Raw genomic sequence first — 24621 nt, forward strand, 5'->3', positions numbered from 1 at the left:
ATCAAAATCAATGCAGCAGAACAAGAGATGTCATCCTTTTTATTCCACACATTCTCCTTCCTTGTCAAAATGTGGCGCCTACATTACCCACAATGCAATGTGACTGCTGACAGCTCTGTGGGAGATTTGGGTGTGTTATGCTAGTAGCTGCTAATGTAGCCTCGAGCCGCTAGACTCAAACAGAGATGAGGAGCGGGCTACAGAGGTCTGGTAAGCTCACTTCTTTCTAACTCCACACCCCCAGATTTCTTTTCATTTTCAAACTTGTAGTCTTCAGAGCCAACAGACGCTGACTACAGTGACATCACTTGGGGTAATTGATCTCTTTAGCTCCCTCTGGAGCTGCAAAAGGCTGTATACAACTATTTTCACATATGCAGTAGTACTCAAGACTTATAAAGAGACTTTTGATGCGTAAAATCAGTGGAGTTCCCCTTTAACTTGAATCTGGAGTCACAGTGGTGATGTCATTTCAGCACACACTTATCATGTGACTATAAATTAAAAAAAAAAAACACTCTACTCCCGGGACTACACTAGGTTTCAAGTCTGTATATGTCACTGTTTTTGCTATATAATAATGACTTGTGAGAGACAGGGCCGGATTTACCCTTTGGGAGCAAAAATGAGCAGTGGGCCCCAATTCAGGCCTTCTCCACACTCATTCCCATGACCCATTTCGCCCCAGAAACCAATCTTACACTGGCATATTATCCTGCCCCACCCAGGTGTGCTGTATGCCAGTTAGTTTGTGATTTGTGTGTAAATTGAACTATATGTTCATTACTGAGGTCATAGTTAGTGGTAGTGTTGTACTGGACTGCATTATATTCAGAGGCGTTTCTAATGTTCTGAACCTCTCGTGTATGTAAACAGTGAGGACAAAAGTTAGAAACACCGCTCAATAAATGCTAAAAAATCGAATTTAATCAACACCTCTATGACAGAGTCAACAAAAACTGAAATTATAATATCATAAAAGTGGACTTTATGACAGAACAGTATTGGACTGCATTAGGTAATTTGGGATTGGTGTTAAGTCATTTTATGTAAACCACTCATTTACTGTAAATCATTTTGCAGACTACGCCCTCTGCTGGCAACATTTAGAAACGTCTTTAGTCTTTTGATCCCTTTATGGTGTAAACATTATTATTAGTGTGTTTGGCAATAAAAGGTATGTGCTTGTGAGGTGGTTTAAAGAAAACCCCCACTTAGTTGGGTGTCATGGTGGCTTAGTGGTCTAAGACGTGTACCTTGTAACCTCAGCTTCCCTGGTTTGAATCCAGCTGGGGAGCTGTGTAGCATATCACCCCTGTCTTTCTCTTCCCCCATATAAGACTGTCTGCTTCTTGACTTAATCACAGCAAGACAGGAAAATTGGCTGTAAAATTGTTAAATGTTTCTGTCCAATTGTGAGCCTTTGGACCAAATCTGATAATCAGATTTCTCATAAATTGGAGGTATTTAAAGTGTTAACTAACTTACTGTATGTTACAACCACACTCAAGCAGAAGTAAAATATTGATTTGTGGGATGAGCTTTCACTTCTGCTTTCGCCTCTTTAGGTGGAACAAGAGCTGCTGCTGCGAGTAGAAAGTCACTGAATGAGCAGGAGGGTTTTTACACTCTTCTACCTCCGTCGGTACGGTTGAATGATGAGGAAGAAGATTACATCCCTGAGGGTGAGTGGTTCCCCGTTTCGAAAAATCACCTTGATATTCTTATTTGTGTTCTTTAGTGTCTGAGGTACTGTTTTGATCTGGAAATTGTCGTACTTTCTAGTGGTTTCTACCTTTTAGCGTTTATTATCTTTTGACTCATATGGGCCTAGTATGTTTAAGTAATGTGAATGTGTTGTGTTAAACTCATATGTTCAACTACTGTAGGTTTACAACCTATTTTTTGAGCTTTAAAACTAAAAAAGGGGAAAAGTTTAGATTGTCTTTACGGGGTAGAGAAAATAGCAGGTAGCCTGTACCTTATAATATAATACAATCCAATACAACAACACAATGTACCAAAGAGCTGAATCAACACAATCTCAAGACATTATAAGATTCATAGAGGTAATAATTATGGCAGTAATGTTGTATTATTATATTTCACAGGCCTTCCTGTTGTTTTGTCCACCCCCTGAGCTTAGCCTGAACAACAAATAATGTGGTTTCCTGTAGTGTGAGTAGGTGTCTATGTGACTTTAGGTCCTTGTAAAATTGATGTGCCGCTGTGTGAAATGTGAAACCATCGCACATTTACAAAATGGAACTTAGAAAAGAAACTCAAGTTCCTCAGAAGACACTTTTGTCCTTTTCTTTGATGAGTTAAGAGCCAGAAAAGGCATGAAACATCATTTTATCACCCTGACAGACCCTGCAACTACTAACTGTTCATTTTGATTTACTTCCTGGTTGACCAGATAGAAAGAGCTACAGTGTGACATGAGATGAGTTGAAGAAAGGATTTTTTAACTTTAAGTTGAAGAGAAAAGGCAAAGTTTCCCAAATGTGAGTATTTTGTCCCCCCCCCCTCTGTTTTATAAATTAAATATCTTTAGATTATTGCAATTTGAAGACATCAGAAAAGGCTAGGTGGGTATTTTTCACTACTTTATGAACCAAACAATTGATTTATTGAAAAAATAATGACTAGAGCCAGGACGATTCGTGGGCCATGGTGCATGATCTGATACAAAAACAACACAGATACATTTGTAATGATACGGTACAGTGAGATTCAAAGCCGATTCTCGATAGGATTTGATATCTGATTCAGGAATAAAAGCATATATATATAGTTATGACTTTACCTAAACAAACTCATTATTTCCTCAATTTTTATTTAAATAACACAAGTATGTTAAGTATATATAAAGCATAAGTATATAAAAAAAGTTAAGTCTACCGTCACAACAACAGTAGTAAACATGTGCACTGATACACTGGCAGGGCCGTAACCAGAATTTTATAAACACTAAGGTCATAAATCTAAATCCCCCTCAACGCCACACCACCCACCCAAAGAATAAAAGTTTGATGAGGCACGGTTCAATTATATTTTATGTAAATTTGTGTCTCCTTAAATGCTTACGGCATTTAGACAAGGTTAGTGAGTAACTGCTGAACATAGCAAAGCATTTAGCAGCTAAACAGAGCTAAAAGAATATTGGACTTACATTCATAAGGTGGACACAAACGTGTCTCCAAATTAATGCTAATGTTATTTATATATATCCATAACTGCCGGATGTGTAAATAAGCCACAACTTGCTAATAAGTTCACAATATCAACTTAAAAGGTGATGATATGTCAGTGTGTTTACAGCTTCCTTAAATAAAACAAGTGGCTTCAGTAATTACCTTTAAATTGCTTCTGATCTGTTCATCTTTACACCCCTAATCAGACTGAGGTTTAATTAGACTTCGTAGAGGCCCTTTGGCAAAACAGGACACCTTCACATCCAGGAATTAAATCAGCAACCTGTTGAAACAAACTCTTCAGGTCTGTCAGGGTTTAATTGTCATGAATAATTTCCTCCTCCAGTGAACTATGGCACTGTCCAGCTGTCCAGCTCCAATGTTGATTGCAGACTCCAGCCTGGGGGACTGGAAAGTGATTGGCTCCGGGGGTTTTGGACAAATCTACAAAGCCAGGCATCGTCAGTGGTGCTGCGATGTGGCCATTAAACTGCTTCATTATGACGATGGGTGAGTGTTTACAAAGAGTTTCTGTTTACTGCAATTAAAAGAAATTGTGAATTACTCATAATGCAAACAAACACACACAGGACCAGTAAATCTTTGCTGCGTGAGATCGACATGATGCGTCGAGGAAGCAGCCCGTATGTTATTCAGGTCCTCGGGGTCTTCAAGGGACGACTGCCCTCCTCTGGCCAGTCAGAACAGCTCGGTCTGGTCATGGAGGTCATGGAGAGAGGATCACTAGCCTCCCTACAGGTAACCAGTGATGGAAGAAGTACTCATAAATTTTACTTGAGTAACAGTAGCAATAAAACTCTGTAAAAATACCTTGTTACTAGTAAAAGTCTTGCATTCAAAATCTTACTCAAGTATAAGAACAAAAGTATTATCAGCAAAATGTACTTAAATTATCAAAAGTAAAAGTACTCGTTGGGCAGAGTAACCTACATGTAGCCCCTTTGAAAGTGTTATATTGTTATATGCATCATATAATTGGAATATCATTACTGGTGCATTGACACATAAGCAGTATTTTATTATCACAGCTGGTTGAGGTGGAGCTAATTTTTACTACATTATACACTAACAGTGTATCATACTTTATAAGTTGATCATGTGTTTTGTATGTAAAATCATAATCTGCCTCATAAAGTACCTCAAAAGTGTACTTAAGTACAGTACTTGAGTAAATGTACTTGCACATTCCACCACTGCAGGTAACCTACTGAATTTATCTGCCTACCTTAATCTTGTTTTACGTTTAACTAATTGTGATGTACTCTATTTCTTTTGACCTAATTCTACATTCAAACTTCAACTATGCAATTAAAACTACAAAGCTATGCAATATAATATTGTACTACAATACTAGGGCTAAGCTTAACCCTGCAATATACTAACAATACTGTTTATTTCCATGTCTTCCACATGGATCATCACCTGGTGAGGATGCTGACTTTCTTTCCTGGGACCTGTTAGCTTTAGCCTCAGTCTTTTAGCGTGAATCATGTATGTAGCCATCGAGTGCATATATAGCAGGCTTTTCCTTTTAAACAAATCAGCTGAAAAAGGAGTTCATTTATATTTACTTCCTGCTCACTGAGTTTTAGTGTTAGCATTAGCTTACACTAGCTACCTACAGCAATCATTTCAGCAGACATCGCCGGCAAGAAATGAGAAGCCTGCTTTGTTTACTTCTGTGTGAAATTGCCGACCCATAGTTTCTAAAATTACTTAAAATTTTGAGCTGTAAATCTGCCACTGTTTTCATTGTAAACCGCATTATGTGCCTGACAGAATGAAAAACTTAGGAATAGCATTAGCTTGGACAGGCATAGCAACAGTAACTAAGGGGGATGGGGCTTAGCGACATGAAATTAGGTACAAACATTCATGTTCCCCTCAGGATGAATCTGAATAACTCCGGTGATCCCTTAACTTTTCATCTAGTGCCATCATCAGTTCAAAATTATAATTTGACCAAGTTTGGTTCAAGCTAATATCATCATCAGTCTCTAGCTCTATTTTGTGTTTAGTGCTAATTAGTAAATGGTAGCATCAATGTTAGAGTCAGGAGTAGTAAATAAACACAAATCATTAAAAATAGCTACTTACTTATCTCTGCAGCACAGTTACAATCTGTAACTATGGAAACAATCTTATATTCCTCTATCAGGACACCTTACGTGGAGCTCCACCCTGGCCGCTGGTCTTCAGACTGGCTCACCAAGTGGCTCTGGGTATAAACTTCCTCCACAGTCTGACCCCTGCCCTGCTCCACTTGGACCTGAAGCCCAGCAATGTGCTGCTGGACTCCTATCTCAATGCCAAGGTGAGTCCCAGGCTTTCACAGATGGCCAGGCCTCATCCTGCTGCACGTTTACATTAAATTCTTATTAGTTTGCACTTTGCAGGAATGGTTCAACCACTGGAAGCATCATCCTGTGCATAATTTTATACACATTTCCCCAAAATAAAAAAACTACAGCCAACAACAACAACAAAAGATTGCCCAATTGTAATATCCTTACTACCACAAGCACATTTTCACTATGCATTTGTTCCATCTCCATATCTAGTCTACTAATTGTAAAAATAAAATACACATTTGGTGTCTTTGAAAGTTTGGTGTTTCAACTAGAATTTGAAATAAAGTTTTGTGGGTTTGAACAATGTTTGGCTGCACAGCATGAGTTGGTAATGACTCATACTCATGTGGGTCAGTATGGGTCAAGATTTTGGTCATGGTTATCCTTACAGGGCTGCAACTAACAATATTTTTTATAATCTGCTGACAATTTTTAATAAATTAATTGATTATTACTTTGGTCTAAAAAATTAGTGAAAAAAAAATTCGAATGTCTTGACCAACAGTCCAAAACCAACAGAGATACAGTTAACTATCACAAAAGACAAAGAAAAGCAGCAAATCACATTTGAGAAGCTGGATCCAGAGAAGATTTGGTATTTTTGCTTGAAAGATTAAGCGATTATTTTTCTATCATTGATTTATCATTCCAGCTGTATTCCTAACCCTAACCTAAGCATAAACAAGTTTACATGGCCTGTACATATCTTAAAAAATACGAGTAGAAATACATTTCCTTTGAATTTGGTTGCATGCTACAGTTTCAGTTCAGTCTTTTGGGTGGTTGAGTTTCCTCTGCGTGCTCTGGTTTCTTTCCACACGCAACTTCAGTTGACTGGAGACTCTAATTTGTCTGCAATTGTGAATTTAAATGTGAGTGATTATCTATGAGTCTGTTTTCCCCCTTTTGATGGACTGGCAACCTGACCATCCCTGTTTCCTTGCTTTCTGTCCTGTACTGGGATTCCCTCCAGGTGCACCACAGCCCTGAGTACATTTTGAAGGGTGCAGAGACGACAGCCAATAAACAGACATTACGCAATCAGCCACCTTAATCTACTGACAAAAATGGACAATTAATACTGGACCTCTGTGCCCACAATTAGGGCCAACAGGATATTCTTAAGGTCACCATGTGGAAGACGGAGAGCTTTACTAATTGTTTTATTATGCACATTCGTAAAATATGTTTGTTGTCAACACAGTCTGCCATTTTGTGCCATCACTGACCTTTGTCCGCAGACTGCCTCCTTCCTCCCTCCTCTCTATGTTAATTTTCTTATCCATTCCCCCTTCTCTCCAGCTTACAGATTTTGGCCTTGCCCGGTTTTACCGCAGTGTCACACGGATTTCCAAGAAGGACAGCGAAGAGGAAGGGGGGACGATCAGCTACATGCCACCTGAGGCGTTTGACATATCGTACAGCCCCACCCAAGCCTCTGATGTCTACAGGTACAATATCATTGAATCAGCACTTGGATAATAGTGTTTTATTTACTTCCTAGAGAAAGTAGGTAGCTATACTACCTTTACTTCCTTAAAGGGAAAATACAAATAGGTTGTAGTAGCAATAATAATAGTAATTTGAGTACTGTTAAACATATTTTTCACCAGGGCAATTTATCACCACCAAGTAACTTTGAAGTGAGGGAAATGGTTTCAGGTAAATTCACAGAGGAATATACAGTAAAATCATTTACTGCATCGATCAAAATTCGCACATGGGAGAAGTTTGCCCTCAGGGCTTTCTGCCAGAAAGCCTTACTACTTGGTTAGGTTTAGGCACCAAAACTACTTGGTTAGGTTTAGGAAAAAAAGAAAGGCAGAAAGCCTTGAAGGCAAACTTCTCCCACATGCTCAAACTTCGCCCACATGCATCTGACAAACTGCACCCACATGCTTAACACCTTCCTCTGGATGCCAAATATTCTCACGAGAGTCAGTTTATATAAGAAAACAAACACTAACCAAGTACTAAAATCTACCAGTGTGTGATTGCCAATTTATAATTAGCAATCCTGGCATGTAACTCTCTTTCTCGCTTTCAGTTATGGTATACTCTTATGGTCCATAGTCACAGGGAAACAACCATATGCAAGTAAGTGACTGTTGTGTCTTTTTGTCCCCTTCCTCTTTGTCTTTTCACACTGCCTTTCTTAGCCTCTCTCTCACTATCTATGTTCTTCTTTGTTCTTATTTGAATGACAGTCTTGTGTTGTTTCTGGTGTCTGCGGCTTGTAAACAAAAGTCTCATGGACTGAAGGCAGTGGTGGAATGTAACTAAGTGCATTTACTTAAGTATAAATTTGAGGTACTTGTACTTGATACTACTTGTACTGGAGTATTTTCTTCTCATGCCACTTTTTACTTTTTACTTATATTAATCTTAAAGCTTTAGTTACTTTACAAATTAAGATTTTTGCACACAATGCATGTAAAGCGCTTTTAATAATTTAAATTTATCTTTATCTCTAACAAAACATTGTGAAGGTGTCACTTTGGGCTCTGGGTAATTGTGACATTTCTCACTATTTTCAGATTTTTTACAAATCAAACAATCACTCGATTAATTTAGAAAAATAATCAGCAGATGAATCCATAATGAAAATAATCATTAGTTGCAGTCCGATACAAAATAGTTAAAAATGAGCTCCACCTCAACCAACTACAACAGTAAAATCCTGCTTTTACATTAATGCACGAGTAACAATAATCTAATGATATAATATATAATAGTATAGTCACAGGGGACATTTTTCAGCATTGAGTACTTTTACTTTTAATACTTTAAGTACATTTTCCTGATTATACTTATATACTTTTACTTAAGTAACATTTTAAATGCAGGACCTTGGATACTTACTATACTATATATAGTATATATATAGTATATATAATATATAATACTAAAGGGTAGGTCTATCTATTTTATTGCAATTTTAGCAAGATCCAGCTGGGTGGGGAATAACCAAAATAATAGTCCTCTTACCTTAAAGTCATTGATTGTATGTATGATATGTAACCAGGGCACCAATGGAAATGAGACCTCGGTCTCAATGGGTTTTCCTGGCTAAATAAAGGTTAATTAAAATAATTAATAATAAAGTCTCTATTTGGAGGATTTTAAAATGATTCTGATGTCTTAAGATTTTGTTTGTAGAAAAATGAGACAATGCCAGTAAAAAATAGTGCACCCTATGTGTTTCTTTCAGCCCGTTAATTTAAGGGAGAGGGGGTAACAGTGAGTATTTTTAATACTACCGCAAGGGGGCACCTAGTGGTAGTATCAAAATCTACTTAGCTATACGTAGTGGCTTTAAACCTGAATTATTAGATTTAAAAAAAATCACTTTTGGGGGCAGTGCAACAAGTTGTAAACAACATTGACGTATTATCATTAAGTATAAAGTTAGTATGGCAAATTTGTTAGCAAAGAAAGCAACATTATCATTCATTTGGAGTTAGGTTTATGTCCACCTGATGAATGAAAGTCCGATATTCACTCTTCTTTTAGCTCTGTTTTGGTCTCCCACAACTCCTGAGAGAAATATCTGGCTCTTTAGCTGCTAAATGCTCCACTTTGTTTGCTAGCTAGTAGCTAACTTTGTCTGTCTGCCGTTTGGTGCTGGGCAGGTAGGGTACAATGGGTTTATCAGAGCTTTTCGCTGACACCTGCCCGCTGCTTCAAATGGGGTTGATGAGTTGATGAGACTGAACCAAACCAGTAAAGTTTTGGGGTGTAAAATTATTGTTGAAAGATGCTAAAACGAGCTGAGATGAACAGCAGAGATGGATGAAAACCTTTCACATAACACGTCGTCATTTAATCCATTGTTGATGTAAAAATGTTGATTAATGCAGCTTTAAGCTAAAAATGAAGAAATATCTGAATGTAAGTATCAGTCCAGACCTTATATTCATTTATTTCTGGGTTCACCTTCAACAGGACACAGACAGTCTCCCTAACCTCACCCAATGCCTCTTTTTAATCCTTCCTCCACTGTAGATGCAATGTCCAGCATAGTGCGGTTTCGCATCCCGCAGGGCGACCGTCCATCACTGGACGAGATCAAGGGCCAGGCTGCGGGGCGTACAGGATTGACAGGACTAATGGAGCTCATGGAGAAATGTTGGAAGGAAAGTCCCAATCAAAGGCCCTCCTCCCTTGGTGAGAAAACTCCTTAATTTACCATGCAAATCACTGTGCTGGAACTGGAGGAGTGGTTAAACCTAGAATAGAAAACTATGGTAATGATGGGCTGATGTACTGTCGGCCGTCCACCACTTTGGTCCAGATTGTAATATCTCAACAACTATTGGATGGATTGTGATAACTTTCGTCATGCTTTAACTTTTCGTCCAGCGGCATAATCTGGTCAAAATTTAAATTTGTCCAGAACCTGAAAAACTATTGACATTCCCATCAGCCTCAGCTGCACTTTGTGTTTACTGTGGATGGTAATTTAGAGGTCTGAAACCAGTCTAGCTAAAACTGTGAATTGACACAGAAAATACTTTTAATAGTTAGTGATGCCTGGCCCTAATGTTACATCTTTACTCTATGTTGTTCGCAGAGTGTACAACTGTGACAGAAGAACTGTATAAGATGCACAAACATTCAATTGTTGATGCTGTCCATCAAGTGCTGAATAAACTGGTAAAGAACAAACCACTTCATAAACACTCAAGTCATGCAGAGATGCTGTAAAATCTTGACATGACACAGCAAATCATTATTTTTTATAAATGTACGTCACTGCTTGACTCGTCCTTTCTCTTCCTCTTTCCAGGACCAAAAGGAAGAAGAAATCACTCAGGTTTCAGGTCTGTTTTTATATAAACTTTTTTCCCTCCACTTTTATAGATGATTTTTCATGATTTTTCTTCAACACGCTTATTTGCTTTCTTGCCCGAGAGTTAAATAAAAAGATAGATACCGATTATGTCTGTACGCTAACTCTGATCCTACAGCCAGCAGCTGATTAGCTTAGCTTAGCAGAAAAACTGGAAACGGGAAACAACTAGCCTGGTTCTTTTCAAAGTTCAAAAATCCCCCTACCATTACTCTTACAGCTCCCTAATTAACACATTATATCTTGTTTGTTTAATCAGACTAGCTGTTTCCTCCAGTTGACGCTTTTTATGTGGGTGATTCAGAACTGTCTTTTTACATTGCCCTTAGTTGTTTTTATGCTTTATGTAAAGCACTATGAATTGCCTTGTTGTTGAAATGTGATATGCAAACAAACTTGCCTTGCCTTTATGCTAAGCTAAGCTAAGCAGCCTGCTGGCTTTAGTTTCATATTTAACAGACAAACACAAGAGTGGTATCAATCTTCTAATCTAACTCTCGACAATAATGCAAATAAGCATATTTCCCAAAATGTCAAACTATTTCTTTGTGTTAAACCGGGGAAAATGAGAATAAAGTGCTTATTAGTGCAAAAGGTCCACGTACTAGCTTTTCTGCAGCTTTCAAGGGCATCTCACAGTCTTCAAGTCAAAATACTATTTCCAAGGTCAAGAAGTAGTTTGACTGACTGAGTTTGATTGCGCCAGATTAGCCAAATTAGAAATTGCTGTAAATGTAATTTTACAGCACTAGTTTTCACATTGACATTGTTTTATTTGGTCTTTTTTTGCAGTGATGACCAGAGTTGAAGCAGTAAATGTCTATGATAATGTGCCGACAGGGCGCCCACCAATTCAGGTAAGAGTCAGACAAAATTCAGACGGTTGCTGCAGCCCACAGAGACTAATAGAGAGACAGTCACTTCTTGTCTTTAACACTGAGTTACACTTCATACTTCATAATTCAGTCTCTTTTTAGCACGGTGTTGATGAAATTGTAACATTAACTGACTCAGACTGTGGACTGTTTTTTTCTTTGACACAAATTGGCCAATGCTGTGGTGTTTTTGAACTGCATGTGTTTTTCCGCTGCTGTGGGGAAATATTACATGCATCACTTCCTGCTGCCCTAGGGGAATTTTCATAGGAACAAGTGTTGACCACAACAAAAGTAAAATCCTTGATGAGTTTGGATAAAGGTTGGGCAATCAGTGATAGAATGTAAATATGAATATAATCAAGATTATGAGTTTAATAACATATTAATTCAGATATTTTTATTTCAAATAATACACATTTCTCATATTGGAAAAATGTATTTAGATTTTTTGTACTTTGGCACAAAATTCACTGTTAAGGCTTTTTTGTATACTTACTCAGTCTATCAACAGTTCGCACATCCATTTATATGACTCTAATAACTCTCAGAGCCCTCACATAGTTCAACAGCTAGCCTGTCTCTGTCCAAAGGTAACAAAATCTGGCTACCAGCACCTCTAAAGCACACTAATAAACATATTATATCCCCTTTATTTAATCTGTACAAAAACTGAAGTGCAAAAACAACAATTAGAGAATGTGTTTCCCAAAATGTCTTGCGTGTCATTGATTTCACCCATTTTGTGGTTTCTCCTTTTTTTCCTCTGCCTTTTCTACTCTTCTTACACAAGCAAAACAGTACAGGCTGACAACACAAAAGCAAAGCAAAGCAAAGCAAAGTAAAACTTTATAGTGGTACTAGCAACTTTTTAATCAGACATATGGTTCAATTAGTTTGTAGCTAGTTTGTTTCTTTTGTCTTCCATGCAAAATGTATGTGCAAACTGGCAATTAGCTGTTGTCTTTATGTTGTGTTACAGTACAATTTTTACTTCCTTTTGTTGCAGGAAATAGCTGGTGGTTGGATTGTAAATGAAAGAGACAAAGCAAGAGTCACAGGTAAAAAGGAAGTTGGTGTTGAAGCTGTATAGAGACCACTAAAGTAGAAGGGAAACTTTCATTTTAGCTGCCAAATCAGACAAACAAACCATCTATCATGGCTGAATGTTTTCAGATAAATGTTTGCCCTTTCAGATCTGCCTTCACCTCGACCTGCAAGTGTGTGTGATGTTGACCTGAGCCGCACATCGACAGACCAGAAAGTGAAAATGTCCTCTGTTCACCCCATTCAATCATCACCACCGGTTCCTTCGACTGGGAGATTACCTGAAGGCAGAACAGCAAGACCTTCTCAGCTGGCCTTAAGGGATAACCTGTTTCCACAGTACCAAGTGGGTTTTTCACTTTTCATCACTGCGTTAAAGATTTGTTCCACATGAGTGAGATCTAGAACTCCATATGCTGCAGTAAAAATACAGTATATTTCCTTTACTAAAAGCTATTTATTTATTGTATTTATTGTTTTTCTCTCTTTTTATTTTTGTATCTGCAGCGTCAGTTTTCCAGCCCTGATACTTTCCACCATCCTTCGGCTGCTCGATGTGGAGTCCACATCAACCTCAGCAATGTGACTGGATTTCAGCAAGGCAACAACAACACCATGCACATTTACACCACAGACCCCTTAGATAGGAAACGGCACCCAACAGCACCACCAAGTGTCAACCTCCCGCTGCCACATTCATAAAGCCTGAAGGACAAGAAAGGAGGAGTTGACTGAGTTCATAGAGTTTACATTGAGTTCTCTAATTTTCTTTTACAGTTCTCAATGCTTCGTTTTATCCTTTCTTGCACAACAGGAAGGTCATGTTTTGTAAGAGAAGCTCCCTGTAAGAAGGCAAAGCTGCATTTAAAAAAAAATCTTTTCTGTTTTTGCTTTTCAAATCTGGACAGGATTCTGTTATTGTTTCAGTAGCATGCAGGCTTTTAAAATTATGTTTTGGTATATTTTAACAGTCTTCATTTATTCTGTTAGAACATTTTAAACCCATGAGCAAAACCTCACACTTCCTTTTTGCCCTGTCAGCAGTATAAACATGCCAAGTCTGGTCATATGGTTTTGCTTTTCCACCAACTGTGGTCAACATATAGCCACAGCCATAGTGGCTGCTCACCATCAGGTGCCAAAAACTGCCTTAACAACAGATGAACTATTAATGAAAACAGATTGATACATGTCTTAAATAGATGTCTTTATAGTTTTTATTGTTTGTTTTAGCCTGAATGCCAAGTGCACATATGAAGAGTGTCAGAAATGTACTAACTCCTTAATACTTTTATTATTCATTTTCCTAACACTGGAATCTTCACCCCTTTGGTATGGTATAGAGGTTAAAACAAACATGAAGAATAAATGGTACATTTTTTATCCCAGCCTGGCTACCTTCACTTGCACTGAAATATTTAATTGAATCATCAAAATATACTGTGTATATGTTTTTGGAAAGAGCAAATCCCTGTGTTTTAGTACTTCTTGCATGTATTTGGTTTATTTTATACTTTAAATACCTTGTACCTTTTATATACCTTTTGTGGGTACATCTTTACAAACTCATGTGCAGCCAAGAAAATGTTCAAACCCAAATAACTTATACATTTTATATACTTTTTACAATGATTTTTAAAATGTACATTTTTAAATGAATTTTCTAAAAAATGTCAAACACATTTTGTTGAATTTTAACAGAAGTGTGTATAAAATTATACACAAAAGAGCCAGAGTTTTGCAGTTGATGTAATGGTGCTGCCATAAAATGTTGGCATCTTGAATACTTCACTCAGTACAAGCATGATGTAGCTTCAATGAAGTGTTGGAACAAGCATGTATGGAATATTTATGTGATATTGTTTTGCATTATGAAAAAAGAATTGCTTCATTGCTTTATATTAATGGATAAGTCTGGCGTTATTCTATATTTTTGTTATTGTCAACAAATCCCATAAAAAGACCAAAACCAACAAAGTACTTTCTGACTTCTCTACCCTGTCTGTGGCTCTCAGTCCCAAGCTTGTTTGTTTCTACTGAAGACATAAATCTCAAATCTTAAAAAAACAGCTTGCAAATATATAGTTTTATTATTTTTTAAAAGGCTCAGGAACTTCCTAAAACAGTTGGGCACTGTAATTCTTAGTAAATGTTACTCAAACAGGAGTACTAGTTTCAGTGGCGGGTTAACACATTTGGTGCTCTAGTGAGTACTACTCACTAGAGCTACTCACTCTCCTGGCTCCTGGTTCCCTGTTCACCTGCGCACCTGCCATTAATCAGTTCGTCGCCTCTCGATCTACTCCAGCCTGGTCTGGATCTGCCATTTACCATCGCCCCTCTGTCTGTTTCTGCCAGCCACTCCTCCTCCAATCCCCTGTTTCCTTACTATAAACCTTCTTTAACCTCACCTTATCTCCCATGTCTGTTCTGCGCTTGGGCCCAACCTGCAACACTGTAACATTAATGGATAATGAAAACAATAATTAGTTTCATATTTTCAAAATATGGAAACTCCATGAACATTCCATATGTCTTTAAACAAACAAATTAAAAATGGGGTTTGGAGAGGCACACAAGGTCAGTTCCCATTAAATTGATTAATGGAAGTATCTGTATGGAAGTATGTGTTGTATTGCAGTTTTTTCAGTCAAGAGAAGGGCCCAAAGAAAAGCCTTGTTTTTTTTTCCAAAATGAAGATCCCCTCCCCACCTAAAATTTTATTTTGGTTACATGTTAAATGCTCTGTCATCTGTCAATCAGTGTGGGCGGTTACTTTCCTTGGGTTGTCTGTTGATGAACTTTGATGCCTGTAGGTGGCCCTCCTGTTTTTCTGTTCAGCTATAGTGTCTTTTGACATCTACCCATGTCTTCTATTTATTCCAAACAAATCACTTCTGTTGCTGCTGAAAATGTATAATTCATCACTTCCAGTTCACCAGGAAGGAATCAAAATGAACATTAACTTATATTAAATGTCAGATTATAACTTTAATTACACTGTTGTTAAAAATGCTTTGATTGATGTTACCTGTTTTCTGTGATCAGCTTTGGTGTTCCTTTGGTGTTCTAGTTTTGGAAACAAAGTCTTCACATTGTTTTGTACACCAGACACAAATCTCCAAAGTGCTAACACAGGCCTCTGCTGTGCACCAGGACGTTGAGACTAATCGGTTTTGATGGTCCAGAGTGAACTCGGCAGGCTTCTGGCACCGGATCCCTCCCTTCACTGCCAATCCTCCATCTGCCACCGGATCCACTGCAGAGAGACGCACCGTCGCTGTGTGTCATCGGGACGACAAACTCAAACAAGCATATGTATAGTTTAAGGTTTTTACAATAAAGCCGCAATTTTGATGCTTAAATTATATTTTTGCATGAAGCTGGTACAGTAGGCCAACTGTATCTGAGAAAAGTATCAGTAGTGGAGTGTAAAAATGTTGTAGTGTAAGCCTTCCTTTATCCTTAATACTACTTAGGGGGAACACAGCAGGGATGCACATTATTTTCAGAACAACAATCTGTCTGCATCAAGTGATTTACAGAGCGCATGTAAAGTGCAGTAGAGGTGGTTTGGAGACCATAATAGTGTCAGCATTAACCAAGGACATGTGATAAGCATGTCCTTGTCAGATAGCTAAATGTGCAAGCCTGTGAGAAATGAACAGTAAATGTTCAAATGTATGCATAATAGAAGGTTAGTTAAGAACAGTTAACAAGCTAGGGTGGGCTTTTCTTGTTTTGCATAAGACTATTTATTGTTTGCTAGCCTCAATGGACATTTTTAAGAGCAAAACGATGGAAGTTGAAATGCAAATAAAGTATGATAATACCAATGATTTCATCAGTTTTTAAATGACAAAATTTAGTATGTTTAAAGGTTATCAGATAAATAAATAATCTAACTCAATAATCAATAAATAATTCTGCTAGTTGGAAATTTTATCAAAAGTAAAAGAAATATAAAGCTTTATACTTTTCCTTTAACCTCCAATCAGTGGGTAAAAAAGTGTGTGTGGGGTAGCTAGCTAAACACAGAAAACACCAGCCTTTTTAACTAGCTACCTAGTGGAAGCTAACTTTTGTTGTACAACTACACCAGGGGTGCAGAGGGCACAATTTGCATCATAATTAATTAATTAGTCATAACTTTGTCAAATCTTAACACACAGACATGATACACATATTTTGATTCAGTGTTACTTACACTTCTCAAGGATATCATTATCTCCATGTCCATCGTGAATAAATGTCCATAAATCAGAGAAAAAAGACACTGCTTTAAGATGCTGAACCTGCCTGAGAATCATCAGGTTTTTAAGTTTTCTTCAGTATCAAAGTAATCCAGTGATAGTTGTCTGTACCTCCATGGGTACACAGCAAACAGGAACTGCTAACAGCTGATTGGGCATACTTTTAATGATGCCAAAATGTAAACAAATTAGAGTCTCAGACTAGCCGGCACGCTGACTCTGAGTTATCTAGCTGATGCTAATTAGAAGATACTACGCTTCATAATATTATCTACATCTTCAAGGGCATGTCTCTTGTCTTCATCATGGACCACCAACTACTAAATGGATGGACAGATTTGGTAGATAGAAGAGGCAGAATAAACACAATAATTTTCTTTATTGACACAAAGATTTGCTACTCTGCATTTCATGCATTAAAGGAAAATCACAAACCTCTGACAGGCTGACACCTGGTGTAAGCAAGCATAGATGACACATTACAGTAGTCAGACAACAGTGAGCCATAAAAGTGCAATGGAAATGGAAATTACATTCAGGATTATTTGGTGCAGAGTGAATTCAACCATTCATCTGATACATATGAAGATGCATCAAAGCAGTTTGAGGTCAACTAACAGCGTGACATTCAGTGTGTCTCCACTGATGCTTCCTCCTGTCAAATAACACTTGCCCCAAAACAATCTTTATTTTATACCCTGCCCTGCCCTCCATACCCTTGACTATGACAAGAACATGATCTCCCATCGTTCCCCAACCTACTCTACAAGGGGAACACCAGAAACCCGGAGAAAGTGGAGTACTTCCACCCTCCCATCAGGTTCCCCCTCTCCAGTTTCAGGTAAGCCTTGTCCCCTCTCTCCATCATCACCAGCCCGGCATTGGTGGCAGCTTCCCTGGTCACGTCCTGATCACCTGCGAAGGCTGAAATCACCGGCCAGCTGTTGAGAACCAAACTCACCTGGGAAAGATGGGTGAGAAGATAGAGCAAGTGAGCGGAGGGGAAGGGTAGAGTGAGAAAAGGTGAAATTGTAGAAGATATTTGGAGGGAAATGATGGTCGGAAGACATGAATTGTATCTACATTGTTGTTGGTATTAAAAGCCTTGAATTTCATAAAAATGTCCTCTTGTCAGAATGTATTTAGCTTGACAACCAGGTAGATTTTAGTTTATCCACTTACTGTAGTTGAAAAAACAAAAAAACTAAGTTTAAAAACAACAATTTGCTGTTTTACGGAGGGTTATTGGCCACGACCAGTAACTTCCTGGAGTCTCTACTAGGTGCTTGGCAATTGCTCAGAGCCAAGAAATATCTGTTTTTTGTAAGGATCAAACAAACAAACTTGAACATGTTAATTTTGTTGCTTTTGGACAGTCCCAGGCTAGCTGTTTTCCCCTGATTACAGTCTTTATGCTATGCTAAGCTAGCCAACTGTAGCGTAATGTTTTGCGAAATGTCGACCCATGACTAAAACTAAACTTTCTGAAAAATGCTTTCTTGGGATTTTGTTCTAAAACGTCTCAGCAAGAAAGCGAATAAGCGTATTTCCCAAAATGTCGAACTATTACTTTAAGCTGTTGTTCTTACTTGTATTGTTTGCCGGTTGTAAACTTTGACAACATGAAAGCTGAAACTGTAGACTCCTTTTCTAGGGGCCACGAAGATACTCCTCGCTGGATCAAAATGGCTGCCGACGTTTACTAGGATCTAAGAAGAAAAGGAGATGAAGAGAGAGAATAAACAGCACAACCAGGCCCAGAGCCAAGCTACTAATGGTGTATTAAATTCTTGGAATATTTGATCAAAAATCATTGGTCATTTTGGGATGTTTTTTGTTGAGCCACAATTGTGTTTGTTTATAAACAAGGTGTTCTGGCAGGACACAAACCAGACATGACGAATCATTATATGGCATGTCTAATTTGAGTATTGTTGATTTATATTAGTGTTCTTTCACAGCTCCTAGACATTGCATTAATCACTCACATTACATAACCACTCAGCATCGCTGTTGTGCAACACATTTCTGATTATAAATTAACAGTTAGGACAATATGTGCCGCACAGTGTTTGTGAACTGGTTTATGATAGCTTTGATGATGTAACAAAACTGGCTCAGACACTGGTAGTGACTCAGATCATAATGTTTGTTAATAAACTTGCCTGCAGCAAGTACCGTGTACTTTCTGTGTGTACATTGTGTACAGTACATCAATGACAGTTGGGCAATTAAAACTGGGGATTTCAATGGGAATCAATCTTGTTTAGCAACAGCAGGGCAATATTTTTTCTATGAGTAGGCAGTGTCAGTTGATTGGTTGTTACACAACTTTGCTTTAAATGGAAATATCTCAACAACTACTGGATGGATTGCCATGAAATTTTGTGCAGACATTCATGGTGTCCAGAGAATGAATCCCAATGACTTTGGTGATCTCCTGACTTTTCCTCTAGCGCCACCATTGGCGCTAGAGGTTGACATTTGTGGTTTTGAGTGAAATGTCTCGACGACTATTGGTTTGATTGCCATGAAATTTTGTAGACATTCATGTCCCCCTCAGGATAAATTGTAACAACTTTGGAGATCCTCTGACTTTTCCTCTAGCGCCATCATCAGGTCAAAATTTTACTTAAATACCTGCAAAACTAATAACATTTCCATCAGCCTCAGCTGAACTTTGTGGTTTCTGCTAATTAGCAAAAGTTGGCATGCTAACACGCTAAACAAGGTAAATATTACACTTGCTAAACATCAGCATATTAACAGAGTCTGGTTTTGGAATGAGATGTTCAACAATCACATGTGGGTGTAATGTTTAGCTGTACACGTACAAGATTAGATGTATACAGACTTGCAGAAATTAACCTAAACCTTAAAGAGTCTCCATTAAGCCAAACAATAACAAGCCGTACCAATCAGTTACAAGGATTTCAGTGATGACATGACTCCCTCTTCCTCTCCTTAACTTCAAGGACTAAACTATGCATATCAAATATAAAATGTAGCACCATTTTGCAAGTGCATAACCCTTTTCTTATCTCCAATATATTCAAAAAAACAACTTTCTTGCATAATCTAGAAGCTAAGACCAATTACAGACCAGTAGGCCACATGTTGATCCAAGCTGTTGTAAAAGAGGTCAAATATAAGCCTACTGATTTTTTTCTGATTGTACAAGACTCCCAGTTGCTTTAGATAAGCAAATACCCACTGAGCCTTGCTCGATTGGCCTGGCTTTGTGAAGCTTAAATTCATCTGGAGAACATATATAACCCACATACTCAACAGGGGGACTGAAATACAATTAAATTCAGACCCAAAGCAAACTTACAATCTGACTCAGATCACACATTGCTATCATGTCACCTCACACACACATCTGCTGGTAGCCGGTGTTAGCAAGGACATTATCGGAGTTAAAAGCTTGAATTAAAAAAGTGAAAAAGTGAAAACCGTGTTCACCAAACTGTTACTGTTACTATTTTGTCCCCAGTCTCAGAGGTAAGAACCACAAAACTTCACCAGCTGAAGATGACACGTCAAGCTACCGGCAGCATTATTGTAAAATCAATAGAACCAACATTTTCAACTACAAATATAGTGAAAAACTTATACCACCACAAACTCACCAATCAACACTTAGCTCAATGTCTATGCCTGGTTGTCACACCTTTTGTGCCCAAGTTTAAAGACTTAGTGATACAATGAAGGTATCATTTCTCACATGAAGACATAAATGTGTTTTGTGTACACGGTTCACTTTTAGAACTTAAATTTCAGTTGCTTAATCCATCTTTTCTGGGCCTGTGACAATGTGGAAATTTGGCATGAGGACCTTAAGACTTGCATTTGAGTATCTATTGAATAATCTACTAAATTGTTACTGATCAACAAGAAGCACATCAACCTGTCACAAATGAATCCTTTTTTGGTCATTTTGCAGGACGGACTGGTAAACCTCCTACTTTTTGCTTCTTAAATGGTTGTGCGACCAATTTTGAGGTCATCTACACACATACACTACTGAAACCCACCTGGTCAAAGTAGATGGTCATAGTGCGGTTGCTCATCTCTGAGGGTTCATGGTTGGTGTTGCGGATGGCTGAAAATGCCACCCGACCGGTCCCTGACCTCACCGACATGCCCAGAGCGTTACCTGATGGCTCTGCAGAGGGGGTGGAGTCGCACACCACCAGACACTTTCCCTCCAACACAATTGGCTCTGTGTCATTCTGGCAACTGACCTCTGAGGGCCCCCAGTGGACCAGAAGCAGCAGTCCAATGAAAAAGACTGAGTGGGGAGCAAGGTAGGGCGAAGAGGGAGGAGATGGACAGGGCATAGTTCCAAATGAGGACGAGCTTTGGGTGTTTTGGGGCTTTGTTGGTGTTTTTACTCCCAACACAGTGACAGTATGGCCACCACAAATCTTCAGCGAGAATGTGTCTTCTTGGAGTACACCTCACTTTAGCAACAGGATCATAATTTCACTGTCAAAGAAAACTTCAACCAAGGATTTCTCGCATCTCATGGGACATTAAATTATTCAGGTAATCCTCAACTAACAGTTCTGCCAACACAGTGTGGAGATGGACTGGAGAGGACTATTAGTTGGCACCAAGATGGCGGCTTCCCACAACAGCATACAGGAAGTCCTTATACGGACAGTATAGGTGGAGGTTATCCAGTTCCTCACACTACAGTGAGAATGGTCATCATCCAGCTGGGCGCTGACACACAATTCCAAACTGGTTTGGCGGCTGTCAAGGTTTCAGGCCTGTTTGAAGTAGTAGATCACAGGACACAATGTTGCACATGAGAATTTGCATAAAACTTGACTGAATAGTGATAGGTTTCCAGAAATTTGGTGCCATAGGTTAATTTTTTCCCCCATGTGCAATACATGCTCTTAATTCTAATACACCATAAACTGGATCTTGATTACAGCACAGTTTAGCAGTTTATCTGATCTCTAGTCTTTTTGTTGCTGTTTTGCTATGCTTTTATCACATTAATCTTTTATGGTATTATGTAATGCATGGATAGTATCAGCATTTTTAATGTCTTCAACTTTCTTACTGTTTTATGCTGCATTGCTGTAAAATGAATTTCCTCCTGTGGGACAATAAAGATCTGAACTGAACTAAACCTTCTGTTTCATTCCTTCACTGTATAAATACCAATGTGTTTCATTAAATTTCATGACAAAGGACAAAATATATTTCTATGGCAGTTAAGACCAATTTTTTAATCTTGTATCATGGGTTTAACACTATATCACGCCAATATACTTGGTTGAAGATTACAAACAATGGGTCTTCAGTGCTGTAACATTAAATGCAATTAAAAGCTGACCCAAGTGTTCAATGGCGAGAGGCAAATGATTATGTTGAAGAAGAAGTGATGAGGTAATGTTTTGGCCAGGAAGAGTCCCGCGTGAGTAATGCCAGCTGGACTCAGGAGGGGGAACAGCGGACTATCACACTCCCACTACCGAGAGGCCATCTGTGGGTAAACACCCCCCCCCACCCCGCACCTTTCCAATTGAATCCCTGTTTCTGCACTTGCATTCCTGTACACAAACACACACACACAAACACACATAAACACAATATATTACAATACTAGCTCAAGCATTACATCAGTGGCAGATCAGTAGTTCACCAGTTATCATAATTCACACAGTGTCTGTCTCCTCATGCACTGCAGGAAAGCATAAAACATATTTTTAAGGAGTCAACATTTCTTTCATTAAAACTATAGGAGTTTAGTAGAAATTGCTGAGGAAATCTTACATAATTTTGTCAGATGACTCCCTACAATTAGTGCCTAAATAACACACCCAACAATAAAAAGTACAAGCATTTTCACAAAAACAACCCTTGCCACATGTATACAGAAATTATGTTTTGTTCAAAAATATTGCCAGAAAAACACCCACCTCTCACTTTAAGCACTGGCTCTGCAGCGACATAAAGAAACCCTTTTATCAGTAAAGTTATAGCATCCCAAGAGCCCGGTTCCCACGTTACCTTCTGCTTTGTCTTTGTTCCTGTCCCTCTCTTTTCCCCATCTCTCTCTCTCTCTCTCTCTCTCTCTCTCTCTCTCTCTCTCTCTGTCTCTCTTTTCCAGGGAACCCCAGTGTTCAAGCAGACGTTTAATCACATCACGAGCATCGCAGCCCTTCTGTTCTCACAGCTCCTCGACCCCCTACTGACCCTGTTTCCCCTCCCTCCTCCTCCTCCTTATCTCTTTTACTTCAGATTTCACACAATGGATGGCGGAACGGAAAGCCTCCATCACAAACAGATATATATGCTCTATGTGGGGGGAAAACTGGCACTTTTTTGCAAAGAGAGGGCTCAATATGGCAAACGATTTCATTTATGGTAATTGTTGATTTAACTATTATTTCATTGTGACAATTGACTGATCAAACTCCCTCCCCCAAAGTCCAGACTTTCATGCATGTGTCTCAGGTTTGGAAAGCAAAACTTCATATGCAAAGGATTGGTTAATCTTGGTTGTATGATTTTGAAATGATGGGCCTGGATACATAATTACACACATTTGTGTTCTGAATACTCAAACCTGTCTCTTAAAAATTACTTTTATATACTACTATTTTACAACAGCAAATTAGTTTTGACACCTGCATGTTTTTATAATCAAGAGAATGAGGAAGTTTGCAAATTTGCAAAATGTTCAGACAGAACACATCTGTTCCCTGATAACGTGTTTAATTTGTTTTCCCAAGAAAATCTGCTCTTGTGTACAATTTCTACTTGTAGCAACTAAAGCATAAATAAGGTTTTTAGGCACTCACAGTACTTGGTTAAGGTTTGGGAGATGAAGCACAAGGCTTCCAGAACTTCATAACCGAGGTAGCCCAAAATGTGCTTAAAGGAGCAGTATGTAGGATTTAGTGGCATCTAGCAGTGAAATTGCAGTTTACAAGCATTTGAATACTGCTCATCTCACCCTCCCTTTCCAAGTGTGTAGGAGAAGCTATGGTGGCCGCGACATGTGCGAAAAATGCCAAAGGCCCTATCTAGAGCTGCTGTTTTTTGACCGTTCTGGGCTACTGTAGAAACATGGCGGTGCACTCCCTCTGTAGATATAAATTACTTATTGTAAGGTAATGAAAACACAGTGATTCTTACTTTTAGGTGATTATACACTAATGAAAACATACTTATGAATATTATCGCCATATTCTGTAAATAGAGCCCCCTAAATCTTACACACTGAACCTTTAACTCTGCTGGCTTCATTGGGTTTTACTGGGATGTACAGCTGGATGTAATGGGATTTAATAGTGTGATTGGTAATTAACAGAGGTGTGGACTCGGGGCACATGACTTGGACTCATGAGTCATGAATCTGATGAGTGTAGACTTGACTTGTCAAAATCCAAAAAAGCAACTTTGCAACTTTGACTTTGACTTTAACACCAATGACTTGTGAGTTCACTTGGACATTAGCCTTTTGACTTGGAATAACTTGATATTCTCCCCAAGTCCAAAGATGAAACATGATGTTATAAAAAAGTGTGCAGAGAATCAAATTTTCATTTTCCTGACAATTTTTGTACTTTGGTTTTTAGAAGGGAAAGAACCATTACATTATATATTATTATATATGATATTACATGGTTCCTGTCCACTTTACAAAAGACAGGTGAAAGGTAACAACATGGCCTACCAATGTTCTCTGTCATTTGTAAAAAACAAAACCAACCTTGGTTTGTTGCATTGATTACTGTCTGTACTGTATTGAGGTAAAAATAAGTGGTTGTAAAACAACAAAGGTGTGGTGTTACATAATGACAACGCTGATCTGATGTAGGCCAGGGCATGGCACAAACAGTACCAACTGTCACACAGGAAATAGGAGCATTCATACAAAGAAACACTGGATCCTCATGACCATAAACTCCTTTTTGTATAGGTGTAGCCTGATAAAACTTCATATCATATTCTAAAAAAAGTGACCCTTATATTTATAACAAAATGTAATATTTT

The 24621-nt window shown here is 38.4% G+C and overlaps 2 protein-coding genes across 7 annotated transcripts; one reads left to right on the forward strand and one right to left on the reverse strand.

Moving 5' to 3' along the window:
- The first annotated feature begins 1562 nt into the window (after positions 1-1562).
- ripk3 (receptor-interacting serine-threonine kinase 3) lies at positions 1563-14323 on the forward strand. 3 transcript variants are annotated; one of them, XM_044183066.1, is made up of 14 exons: positions 1563-1685; positions 2420-2507; positions 3544-3707; positions 3788-3956; positions 5377-5532; positions 6872-7020; positions 7617-7666; positions 9575-9736; positions 10143-10225; positions 10359-10392; positions 11214-11278; positions 12306-12357; positions 12493-12689; positions 12851-14323. In XM_044183066.1, the coding sequence occupies exons 3-14, from the start codon at positions 3550-3552 to the stop codon at positions 13043-13045; spliced, it is 1470 nt and encodes a 489-aa protein (XP_044039001.1). In that variant the 5' UTR covers positions 1563-1685; positions 2420-2507; positions 3544-3549; the 3' UTR covers positions 13046-14323. The 3 variants fall into 3 exon arrangements, with proteins under 3 accessions (XP_044039001.1, XP_044039002.1, XP_044039003.1); XM_044183067.1 differs by having other exon boundaries at positions 1569-1685; positions 2424-2507; XM_044183068.1 differs by lacking the exon at positions 2420-2507 and having other exon boundaries at positions 1569-1685.
- Positions 14324-16956: 2633 nt separating this feature from the next.
- Positions 16957-22757, reverse strand: si:dkeyp-74b6.2 (cerebellin-1). Of its 4 annotated transcripts, XM_044183070.1 has the most exons (5): positions 22539-22654; positions 22134-22169; positions 20634-21374; positions 18186-18305; positions 16957-17557 (listed from the first exon to the last, which is right to left on the reverse strand). In XM_044183070.1, the coding sequence occupies exons 3-5, from the start codon at positions 20937-20939 to the stop codon at positions 17360-17362; spliced, it is 624 nt and encodes a 207-aa protein (XP_044039005.1). In that variant the 5' UTR covers positions 20940-21374; positions 22134-22169; positions 22539-22654; the 3' UTR covers positions 16957-17359. The 4 variants fall into 4 exon arrangements, with proteins under 4 accessions (XP_044039005.1, XP_044039007.1, XP_044039004.1 ...); XM_044183072.1 differs by lacking the exon at positions 22134-22169 and having other exon boundaries at positions 22630-22757; XM_044183069.1 differs by lacking the exon at positions 22134-22169 and having other exon boundaries at positions 22539-22691.
- Between the last annotated feature and the right edge of the window lie 1864 nt (positions 22758-24621).

The sequence above is a fragment of the Siniperca chuatsi genome, linkage group LG22, assembly GCF_020085105.1.
Source record: "Siniperca chuatsi isolate FFG_IHB_CAS linkage group LG22, ASM2008510v1, whole genome shotgun sequence".
Lineage (NCBI taxonomy): Eukaryota > Metazoa > Chordata > Actinopteri > Centrarchiformes > Sinipercidae > Siniperca > Siniperca chuatsi.

Coding starts and splice junctions, on each gene's coding strand:
- si:dkeyp-74b6.2 (XM_044183072.1), bottom strand. CDS start 20,939: ATGCCCTGTCCATCTCCTCCCTCTTCGCCCTACCTTGCTCCCCACTCA. Junction 18,306..20,633: donor TGACCATCTACTTTGACCAG/GTGGGTTTCAGT, acceptor TTTTCTTCTTAG/ATCCTAGTAAACGTCGGCAG. Junction 17,558..18,185: donor ACAACCGGCAAACAATACAA/GTAAGAACAACA, acceptor CATCTTTCCCAG/GTGAGTTTGGTTCTCAACAG.
- ripk3 (XM_044183066.1), top strand. CDS start 3,550: ATGGCACTGTCCAGCTGTCCAGCTCCAATGTTGATTGCAGACTCCAGC. Junction 10,226..10,358: donor ATCAAGTGCTGAATAAACTG/GTAAAGAACAAA, acceptor TCCTCTTTCCAG/GACCAAAAGGAAGAAGAAAT. Junction 10,393..11,213: donor AGAAATCACTCAGGTTTCAG/GTCTGTTTTTAT, acceptor CTTTTTTTGCAG/TGATGACCAGAGTTGAAGCA.